At 44.3% G+C, this 11,817-nt stretch overlaps 1 protein-coding gene across 1 annotated transcript in view; it reads left to right on the top strand.

Annotated features, from left to right (window-relative positions):
• Positions 1-846: 846 nt before the first annotated feature.
• The window catches only part of LAMP1 (lysosomal-associated membrane protein 1), a 22,967-nt gene continuing 11,996 nt past the window's right edge, over positions 847-11,817 (top strand). The window contains exons 1-4 of the mRNA XM_008572929.1: positions 847-856; positions 5,740-5,858; positions 8,069-8,285; positions 8,410-8,568. Coding sequence (XP_008571151.1) covers positions 847-856; positions 5,740-5,858; positions 8,069-8,285; positions 8,410-8,568 — 505 coding nt within the window. The remainder of the gene's footprint in view (positions 857-5,739; positions 5,859-8,068; positions 8,286-8,409; positions 8,569-11,817) is intronic.

Here is an 11,817-nt window from a genome sequence, read left to right as displayed (position 1 = left end):
GAGGGCGAGGGGCTGCGGGCCGGCGGCTGGGGTGGCCGGAGCCCTGGGGGCTGCGGGACGGGAACCGGGGACTGAGGGCCGAGGCCTTCGGGTCGTCGCCCGCGCCGTTGGCAGGGGCCCGGGGGTCTCAAGTGAGTGTTTTCTGGGACGTTGAGTGAGGAGGGGACTCGCAGGGGCGGCTCGTGGTCCGGCCCTCCGTGGCTGGCAGGTCTCCACGGGGCCGTCCCCCGAGGACCGCAGGGACTTAGGTGTCCCTAGTCCGCGGGCGGTGACCCGAAGCGAGCTCGCAGCTGGGTTTACTAGGGGACAGCGGGGAGCCCGGCCTGTGCCCTGGGCCCGCGGAGGGCGCGTTAGAGCAGAGCGAGGGGAAGGGACCCTGGCGACTGCACGAGGTCTCGGGCTTCAGACTCAGGGTGGCGACGTTCCCTTTTAGTGACACCTTTAAAGGGTGCTGTCCAGTAAGCCGAAAGAAGAGACCCCGGGCCCGCTGGGAGGCACCCGAGTCCCGTCAGTCGGTGGGACTCAGAGCGGCAGGTGCTCAGTGGGATCTCACGCCTGCTGTCTGGGAAAGGGACACACGGGGCGCTTTAGAAGTTCACAGAAAGGTCCCTGTTACCGCCTCATTCTCTTTCTACAAACTTTCTGGAGTACCCTCGTATGCTGTCTCTTAAACGAATACCCTCTCCACGACTTACTCTGTTAGGAGACCTTCGGTGAACCTCTTTCTCACTGCCCCCCCAACCCGACCCCCAAATAACGTGGGAAGATTGGTCCTAAGTGCTGCCATCAAAAAGATGACACAGAAAAAAGCTGGTGGGCGTTCCTGTGACTTAAATAGTTGTAGACATGCACTCGTGTACGTACCTGCCATAGAGTCTTTAGATGTCTCTGGAGTTCTGGTCATCTCTAAAATTCTGTTACCGTGAATCGGATGGATTTGGGGTTCACTTTTTTGTTTTATTTGTGTAAAATGAATTCTTTGAACTGCGCGACTGGCCACAAGAGATGAACTTACTGGAGTAGTAAACCCAGTCTCGTTCAGGACCTGGGATCCTTCTTTGCCAGCAGGTGCAATTAGTCCTGCGAGGAGTTGCAAAACAAGTTTTATCATGTCAGAATGACTGCGTTGTTCTTTAGCAGAAAAGCTCACGAACCTTAGAACTTTAAAACCCACTTGAAATATGAAGAGAAAAAAATCTATAACTCCTTGATGGTGGGATGGTTACGATTGTTGTGCATGTAATTAGTTTTTTAATGTCTGCTTTGTTATATCTTTTAAATGAGGTTTTTTAACAACTTGAATTTAGGTTTATTTAAAATGCTTATTTTAATGCATAACCTCACCAAAAAGCATCCTTTCTTTAAAAATTCTGACTTTTAAGTTACTAATTTCTGCTACATTAATAATAAGGAATTGCTTAAAGTGGCATTGTGTCTTAATATTTGTTAGAAAGTACAGACAAGCATGGACTGAAACCTTAGTTTTTGATACATAGTATTAACTGTAATTGCATAATGTGACTCTTTAAACCATCAGTGTCAACTGAATGACCTCCTTCCCCTTTCCAAATGAAGAACTGTCACTGTGGAAGTCCAGAAAGTATGGGGCCGAGCCCGTGGCGTACTCGGGAGGGTGCGGCACTGGGGGTGCGGTAGCGCTCCCGCCGCGGGTTCGGATCCTATGTGGGGATGACCGGTGCGCTTGCAGCGCTCACTGGCTGAGCGCGGTGCGGCCGGTCTCAAAAAGGACCAAAAAAAAAGAGGAAGTCCAGAAAGTATTAGACTAATTGTTACCCTTGATTGTGGGAGTTTGTCAGTTATTCAGATGGAAGACTGAATTCTTCACTAGATTTGAGGTCAAAATGTTTTGTGGTCTTATGGTTTGAATTTGTGTTAAGCTAGACCCATCCCTGACCATGTTAGGCTTCCTTTCTCTGTGCATCTCCAGGACTTTTATTGCACGTGCTTGTGCACCACAGCGTCAGTTCAGCTGCCTTCCTCAACTTATGGCCCAGCCCATTCCTGACACATACTAAGTGCTCAGTACGTATATGAAGAAATGTCCCTTTTAAAGCAGTGGTCCTTATCCAAACATATGCACAAGTCAACTTTTTAGAAGGATACGGACTTGTGCCCTGCCTCAAGAGGTTGTGGTTCAGTGTCTGAGATGGAACCTTGGTCTTTTTTTTTTTTTTCTTTTTTTTTCTTTGAATCTGCATAAATAATTGTGCATCACTGGTTAGGAAGAAGAAAAATACTGGATTTAAAAGAATCAAGCCCAAGACAAACTAGGATGTGATTTCTTGTGAAAATTTACTTTTTAAAAGAAATTTGTTGACTTGTTCAGATGGCAGTCTCTCAGAAGCAAGTGTTTCAGTTTGAAGCATGTTCCCTCACTCACCAGGTGCTGGGAAGGTGGTGTGGTTCAGACAAGGCAAGTGCAGCACAGCTGGCCCTGGGTGACTTGGAATAAGTTAGTTAACGTCTCTGTGCCTTAGTCTCCACCTTGCAAAAGAGAATCGTAACTGTGGCTACCTATTAGGGTGGACATGGTAATTAATTGCAAAGGGCTTAGAGCAGTGCCTAGCTTAAGGTAAGCACATTTCAAGTGCTGGTTAAATACTTTTTTGATACTTTGTGTCAAGTCCTGAGGGTTAAATGATGAACTTGATAGGTACCATGTATGTGTACAGAGCTGAATGTTTAATAACAGCTAAAATGAAAACTAGCGTTAATGTTCTGCAACAGAGGCTCGGCTGGCGTTGCCTCATCTGATCCTGGAACAGCCCCTGAGGTGTCAGCACTCTTACTTTCTGTTCGTGGTGCGTAAACTGAGGGTTGGGCAGTTGCTGCTGGCCCAGGGCTGCACAGCTAGGAGGTAGTGGAGCAGCCCAAAGAGCCGTAGTCTCTGACTCAGAAGCATGTGTGTTTCCCACAGCAGCACTTGTTTCAGAAAGTGGAATTTCTGCAAGTGGGAGTATTTTGAAGGAACAAGCTACGGTTATTCCTTAATGTGACCCCTGGAGAAATGATCACATGTGCACCAGCGGTTGTCAGCAGGCCGAGAGCTGAGGCTCAGTGGCGCCACTGGCAGCTGCTGCTTTTGGGCTGTGACACCTGTCAAATCGCTGCAGACGTTTTAGCTGACTCGAGGTTATTTTTTTTTTCCCAAACCAATTGCCACATTTATGGAAATTTTTAAAAATTTCTGACATTTCTTTTACAATTCTATGTTCTAATGCCATCGTAGGCATTTTTCTCTTGACTAAAGTTGGCTTCTGTGCGTGGGGGGGTAAGCTGCTGCTTTTAATAATTCAAAATTTCTTAGCTTCTCCAGGATAAATATGGGTATCTAATGCTGCTAACGCTTATTTCAAATGTTTCAGTAATACTTGTTAGTTTTCCTTCGAAAGTTCAGATCCTCAGCATATTTACTAAATGAAAAAAGTATGATTGAAAAGTTACATAATGTGAAATTTTTCTGATGACGTGTTTTGGGTTGGTAAAATTTTTTTTAATGATTTGGGAAACTGCTTATAGCAGGGCAGCTTAGTAAAAGCCAGCCCATGTGTGCTCCCTTGCGGTGTCTGTGGCGTGCCTGATCTGTGTGATACTTCAGCTAAAATTGTCTTAGGTTGAGGAATCTGGGTGGGGCAGGCAGCAACCCACGTGCACGGTGAGTCAAGTCAGCATTCTAGTGCGTTCTCTGGCTTCAGGGTTTGCTGCTTCTGCCTGCCCCGCCTCTTCTGCCTTGCCGGCATCTCAGCTGCAGTGCACTCATTCCATACCTCACTGATGGAGTGAAAATGTTTTGTCTGTAGGTGCGTTCTCTGGCTTCAGGGTTTGCTGCTTCTGCCTGCCCCGCCTCTTCTGCCTTGCCGACATCTCAGCTGCAGTGCACTCATTCCATACCTCACTGATGGAGTGAAAATGTTTTGTCTGTAAAATTGTAAAAACGTTTACTGTGTCGAAAACAAGTTATGGAATCTTCTCTGGGTGTTTAAAATGGAATATTCATTCACTGGAAATGCTTTTAGTGTAATATTGCCCAAGTGTTGTCGAGTGTGGGTTAAAAAGCAAAGCAAAACAGATAATAGATTGTACAGGTCCTGTGTGCCATAGTTTGCTACGTTCTCACGTAGCACCTTTTATGAAGGTAGATTTTGGTATTTCCTTTGCCAGAGGAAGCTTAAAGGAAGATATGTGGGATTTCTGGTTATACTTTTTGTTTCAGGCTTGAATAGTAGTAGCTCTGAAGATTTTATTTTGTGAAAGTTTTGAGAGTAAAATAAATTGAATTCAATGGAGCCCATTTACTTTCCCAGGGAATAGGATTCTAAAATGAAAAGTTGTGTGTCCTTGCTTTGAGCATACTGCCTTCAAAGTGTGCTTGAGTCATGTTTACACTTAAAGTGATAGATTAGAACACAAGTGGTGTGCGTACTTTGAGTGATAGATGAGGCTATGTGTGTGTAAATGTCATTGGAAGGGCATAAAGAGTTAAAGTGATAGATCAGACCCCAAACATGTCAGTGTCATTGGAAGGGAGTGCACACTTAGAATGATAGATCAGACTCGGTGTGTAAATGTCATTGGAAGGGTGTAAAGAGTTAAAGTGATAGATCAGACCCCAAACATGTCAGAGTCATTGGAAGGGAGTACACACTTAGAATGATAGATCAGACTCGGTGTGTAAATGTCATTGGAAGGGCATAAAGAGTTAAAGTGATAGATCAGACCCCAAACATGTCAGAGTCATTGGAAGGGAGTGCACACTTAGAATGATAGATCAGACTCGGTGTGTAAATGTCATTGGAAGGGTGTGCTCAAGCTTGTAGCAGCAGAGACAAGTGATGGCACATCATTTTTGGACGGTTCAGTACAAAGTGGTGGCTGGTAGATGTTTGGCTTTTGAGCTAGCGAAACCACCTATTTTTGCCAGTCTGTAAAAGATCTAGGTAATAAAATGTGTGATATGTAAAATTAGTAACTTCCCTGCCATAGCGATCAGATCACATTTGCTGCTGAACATCTTGATGGGAAGTGGGATATGAAGAAGACAAGAGGAGATTCTTAGCAGTGACCACTGTCAGCTGGAGAGACCTACAGAGCTTCCTTCTGTCCCTTTACTTCCGGATGTGGCAGCCCTGTCTAACCTGGTCGAGTGATGTGCTGTGGTCACACAGCAAGTCCAAGTCAGACTGAATCTCTGTGCTTTGAGTACCTTTCTGAAATGGGCAAAGAGCTCATATTTTTGAGTCTGTGGCTTCTCACCACCGGTTCGTGAGAAGTAAAAACCGATCAAACACTAAATAGCAGTTTAGGACTACAGTGAAAGAAACTCCTCACTCTCCGTGGATTTCCACAAAAGCTGGATGTTGAGACTGAGTTTTTCCTTCAAGGTCCCAGCACTACTTACAGAGAGATCTTCTGAGGAACACAGAGCACATGTGCGTAGGGCTGACCCAGAAACTGACGTGCAGCTTCCTCATAAATTCTGAAATAAAGCACCGAATAGTTACAGAGCAGGTTGGCAGACTGATGTGAGAGGTTTAGAGGTAACTGTCATGATAGTTATCCAGGAGCTCAGAGCACCAGGGTGAACCAGCGTGTGTCACACACGTGTCTAGTTCTTTAGTGGTTGAAGGAGCATGGTGGAATCTGCTGATCAAACCCATTACTGCTACAGACATACCCAGTTACATTTTCAGAAAGGTTTTTGATTATCCTGTTTTCCAGGCCTCGTGCATGGCGCATCGGCAGTGTTTGTGGTGAAGGACGGCAATGGGACAGCGTGTATCATGGCCAACTTCTCAGCTACCTTCTTGATGAACTATGACACCAAGAACGGCTCTCAGGTAGGGAGTGCCGGGGCACTTCATGCTTCGCTTGTCTGTGCTTGTGAAGATTATTGTAAAGTTTCAAATAGATCTTTGAAAAATGATCCTACCTTAACGTTCTTTTCATGGGTACATCTTTTAGGATCATCAATAACTTATGCTGCTATATGAACTGTATCTGCAGTCATGATGAACCATTTTGTGTTCTGTTCTTCACCGTTTTGTCATTAGTATTTTTCCAGTTTTCTTCATGCTTTTATAATCACAATGTAGTATTTTATTATGCGAATCAACCATAATTGTTAAGTCACTCCCCTATTGATAGTTGGTTTGTTTTCTTATATTCTTTTTCATGCCCAGCGAACAGCCCTGTGAATATAACTTGTTTGATCTGTTGAACTTACTTTAGATGAAATATTATACTCTAAGAAATGTATGTAAACAGCTGTCTGACGTGCATTGCTGTAAGCACTGTACTGGTTTGATTAAAATGCTCCTTAGTAGTTTTGCCAGAAAAACTTTGTGTTTCTAGAGCGTGAGTAAGGTTTCCTAGATTGCTGACAAATAAGGGCTGTGTATTCGTTGTACTTCTCTCTTTGTTAATAACCTGTTAATGGATGTTTCACGTACTCTTTTTATTTAATATTTACTCTTTTGAATATAATCCCTGAACATAATTTTATTTTCAGTTTTTTGTTGAGCCTGCCAATTTTCCTTATGCATCTCCATGTCCACAGCACTAACCTTTGCTACCACACAAAGGGCAGTGATGAGGCCCAGCCAGGATTGCCGGGAAGATCTGAGGTTCCTGAGCGCACTCTGGACTTTGTGCCTGTTGCTTGGCTCTTACTAGTTTATTAGTACTAGTCTCTATATAAATGTGTTCTTTGTCAAAATAGAAGAAAACTGGAAAGGTTTTGTTTCATAGAAATGTTTCAAATTAGGGCCGGCCTGTGGCTCACTCGGGAGAGTGCGGTGCTGATAACACCAAGGCCACGGGTTCGGATCCCATATAGGGATGGCCGGTTGCTCACTGGGTGGGCGTGGTGCTGACTCTTACTAGTTTATTAGTACTAGTCTCTATATAAATGTGTTCTTTGTCAAAATAGAAGAAAACTGGAAAGGTTTTGTTTCATAGAAATGTTTCAAATTAGGGCCGGCCTGTGGCTCACTCGGGAGAGTGCGGTGCTGATAACACCAAGGCCACGGGTTCGGATCCCATATAGGGATGGCCGGTTCGCTCACTGGCTGAGTGTGGTGCTGACAACACCAAGTCAAGGGTTAAGATCCCCTTACTGGTCATCTTTAAAAAAAAAAAATAAAAGAAAGAAAAAAGAAATGTTTCAAATTATAAGTACTTGTAAATAGCAAGCACTTTTTATTTAATCTCTGCTTTATTTTTGTTATGTTTGGTTTTGATGGTTGGGTTTTTAAAAACATTACCTTGTAATATATGAATTATGTTACACTAATGGGATCACCCATAGGCTGTTATGTGCTTTATTGTTTTGTAAAACATGTCTTTGGTCATCTCATGGAGTTCCGTATCATTTTTTTAGGACCATGTTATTATACACCATCATAGATCATTTTATCAGTCCAGTTCATTCTGATAGACGTTAGGTGGTTTTTCAGTTGCTTATTATGCTTGTAATAAATTCAAATAATTCTGCAATAAACACTTTCTTTGTTTAAAGGGACATTCTTTTATCTTTTTTTTTTTTTTAATTGGTGCCTGGCTGGCCTGTAGGGGCATCCGAACCTTTGACCTTGGTGTTATAACACTGGCTCTAGCCAACTGAGCTAACCAGCCAGCCTACAGAGACATTCTTTAAACACATTTCTATAGCCAAAAAGTAGTGAGAGCTTTTTAAAAATGTAAAGGATGAAGCCTGGTAGGAGGCATGCAGGGCTTCACGGGACTTTAGTTTCAAGGTAACTTTAGTTTTAATTTGTTATAAATTAAAATTATGTTAATAAGAAGGAGAATTTTTACTTATATGATTGTCACCTTTTCTTTACACTTGAATTACTTTTCAGTCTATTACTAACTTGTAATACTGACCCCTTTTAATTTTTTTGTTAAAAACGAACACCTTAACAGTGATATCTGAGATGGAACTGAAGTATAAGTTTATATCAGACTTACAGAAGACTCTTTTGTATTTCTGAATCCCTTTAATAAGCTACATTCTAATTGGGTTCTGCTGCTGTTGTGCTTGTTCCAGAATGCGACCTTTGACCTGCCGCCAAATGCAGAGGTCCTGAATAGCAGCTCTTGTGGTAAAGAGAATCCTTCCGACCCCATTCTCATGATTGCTTTTGAAGGAGGACATACACTGACTCTCAATTTTACAAGAAATGTGACACGTTACAGAGTCCAGCTCATGAGTTTTGTTTACAACTTGTCAGACACACACATTTTCCACAATGCGAGCTCCACGGGTAAGGACCAAAATCAAGCAATTACGAAGTTAGAGGAAATTGGTTTAGAAAGTTGTCTAAAATTACTTTTAACTAAGTGCTGCAAGTAATTCAAAATTGTGCGTGTGTTTGTTTTTTAATCTAGGAATCAAGACTGTGGAATTCATAACTGACATCAAGGCAGACATAGATAAAAAATACAGGTGTGTTAGCGGCACCCAGGTCCATAGGAACAACGTAACTGTCACGCTCCGCGATGCCACCATCCAGGCATACCTTTCAAACAACAGCTTCAGCAAGGGAGGTAAGACACCGACACCGGACTCTCTGGTGCTGACTGTTGGACGGCAGTACCCACAGATGACCTCATTTCTCAGGTCACGGTGCTGGCACAGTGCATGGAGAGAGTGTTCACATGGCTAGAGACACGGCTTTGCAGAACTGCCCGTCGACCTTTTATCTCTCTAGAGAAGGTGACTCTGTAGATGAGGGTGAACACATCTTGATTTAAAAAGGGTAGAAGGATAAAGTGACATGAGCCAGAAACAGAAAGAGATACCACATGGTCTCACTCACATGTAGACTCTAGAGTTGAACTCATAGAGGCAGAGAGTAGAATGGTGGCCACCAGGGGCTGGTGGGTGTTGGTGATAGGATACAAAGTTTAGTTAAGAAGAATAAGTTTTAGAGAAGCTGTTGTACATGGTGACTGCAGCTACTAACGGTGTGTTGTGTTCTTGAATATTGCTAAGAGAGTAGCTTTTAAGTGTTCTCACCACAAAAACTAAGTGTGTGTGGTGATGCATATGTTAATTAGCTCAATTTAGCCATTCCACAATGTACACACATTTTAAAACAACATGTCCATGGTAAATAAGAGGTAGTCTTCAAAAAGTTCACGGAAAGATTCATATTATCTTTTAATTCCATTTTACCACAAACCTTTTGAAGTACCTGTGTATATATGATTTTAATTTGTTTTTTAAAAGGCAGAAAAGTAAAGTAGTTGAGACCTCTGTGTTGTCCCTTGTGACAGAGCTAATGGGATCAGGGTCTTGGATCTCTTTCAGTTCAAGCCAATCAGTGTTACACAGATAGCTCGTCTTATCTCAGCCCCACCTAGGCAGGCCCAAGGACAGGTGCAGAAGGACCAGCAGTGCCTTTCCGACTCATTTGTACCCCCAACGACACACCTACTAACCCAACTGGTGGGTGCATGGGTCAGACAGGCAGGGTCCATGCCACCTCCCAGCCCCATGATCTCGAGAACCTTTCATTTTTCCATGCTTGTAAAATAAGAGTAATGACCTGTCTCAGAAGGTTGTTAGGATTAAAAAGGAAATTTATTCCAAGCGCTTATATCGGTGTCTGGCACAGAGCGAGGAGCAAATACATGTTAAATCATTTTACTATTAAGAAAATTATTTCCACAAATCCTACCAGTCAGGTCACAGTTCATTGTCTTTTTGCCAGAGGGTGGGGTATGTGATGTGCCTTAGAGTGGGCTTACCCCGTACGTGAAGAATGCACAGCCTTCTCTGATCTTTAGAGCCGCCGTAGGAGGCCTTTCCTTTGCAGTATTCCCCAGCAGTCTTGTTTGAGGCTCAGAGTGACTGTTGGGGGAGAGCAGCTAAACAGATGATCTGTCACGGTGCTGACTGCGAGTCGGCTACAGCCTTTCTCAGAGGTGCGTGCATTCTTAGCAGGTCAGCACACCTTGCCGCAGGCCCAGTCCTGCCTGCCTCCAGCTTCTGTGCAGACAGTAAGCTAAAAATAGCTTTTATGTTCAGAAGTTTAACATAAAGATAAATAAAAAGAATATTTCATGACACATGAAGAGTATCTAAAGTTGTGTCCATAAATGAAGTTTTGTTGGAACACCGCCACGCTCATTGATTTACTTATCTTCTGTAGCTGCTTTCCCATTACCTGTGGCAGAGCTGAGCTGTCATTACAAAGACCCACAGCCCACAAAGTCTAAAGTATTTACTGTCTGTCACTTTACAGAAAACGTTTGCCAGTCCCTGATTCAATGGGAAGAGTGTAGTGACAGAGCTAGGACTAAAGGAAGCCCTTCTCTGAAAAACCAGGCACAGTTAGGAGAAGCAGGAACTTCACAGGGGAGGTCAGTGTAAGCTGGAGCAGCGGGAGGTTCTGAAGGAAACTGATGCTCAGGAGTTGAGTCCTTTCACGAACTAAGCCACGTTTGCTCTTCATCACAAGCCCCCAAGGGACGTGGCCTGGTTGCTTTCTCGTAGGTGCATGAACAGACCCTCCTTGTGAATGTGTTGCTTTTGTCGCTCTGCCCCCCACGGATTTGTCACCCTACTTCCCGTGGGTGACGGAGATGCAAAGGATTACACAAAGCCCATCTCTTCTGAGCAATGAGAGACCCCACAGTGGTTAACTTCCCTTGGGAACACTCAAGCAAGAGGCAACCCTTCCTTGCAAAATTAACCCCGAATTGGGCTTCTTCCTGCACTTATTTTCCAGACCAGGAAGTTACAGGAAGAGACAAAGGTGGGATTATAGTTTAACAATATAGGCTGGTAACTTTCAGTGAAACAAGTCAGATGACATTCCAGTAAGGCAATTAAGTGATCTTACAGCAATTTCTCAATATCATTACATAACAGTCAGTAACTTGTCTGCCCTTGAGCCAGCAGCCTTGCTGTGCCACAAATCTTTATCTTACACCAGAGACTTTATAGCCTGAGGAAAATTTCCAGTCCTCCGCAAGGTCAATATGTGAAACTGCAAGACTTTGGAAAACCAGGCCCTGTGAGGTACATTTGCTTTATAGTATATTCCACATGAAGGCACGGGCAGTGGAGCTGTGCATCAAGCCAGTCTCTGCCTTTTCTGCGTGCAGCCTCTTTTCATAGCGGGCCTGGAGGAGTGTCCGCTTCACTGGGAAGGGCAGGCCAGAGCCAGAGGCTGCACGTGTAGTGGCACAGGTGCACAGCATGATTGGAGGACAGCCTCCACGCAGCAGCCTGTCTTGGTGTGCCGATGCTGAAGTGGGAGCTGGAGTGGCATGTTTGCAGAGGTCAGTTTTCACCAGTAGGAGTCTCCACGTTGTCTGGGTTTCTCACCTAGCACCTCCCTCGGGTTTGCACGGGTGTTCTTTCCCAGGAGAAGGGAAAGCGTGCATTGTCAGCCTGACATGTGAGAGAGAATCTGCTATGCTGACCTTGGCCAGTGACCTCCCTGCTGGCCAGGCCTGACTGTGGCCCATCGCCATGTGGCTCCAGGACTGTGAGCACCAGGACTGTGTGACCCACGGCAGCCTCACTTTCTCCTGCCTCCCAACCCGGCGGGTGCTTTGGAGCGAAGGCTGCACGGTTGGGGGTGTACAAGTATGTTGCAGGCACTGAGACTGGTGGTGGCCACGTTCTCTAGACTCAGGTGGAGACGTCACAGATACAGGTAGACTCATTATGTTTTTTAAGGCTCATAATTCCTTTTTTTTTTAAGAAAGACTTTTTTAGAGCAGTTTTTGGTTCACAGCAAATTGAGCGGTTCTGTGTATCCCCTGCCCCCCCACCCCCCT

The sequence above is a fragment of the Galeopterus variegatus genome, unplaced genomic scaffold (assembly GCF_000696425.1).
Source record: "Galeopterus variegatus unplaced genomic scaffold, G_variegatus-3.0.2 Scaffold848, whole genome shotgun sequence".
NCBI lineage: Eukaryota > Metazoa > Chordata > Mammalia > Dermoptera > Cynocephalidae > Galeopterus > Galeopterus variegatus.
This window is presented reverse-complemented; position numbering and strand designations above follow the sequence as displayed.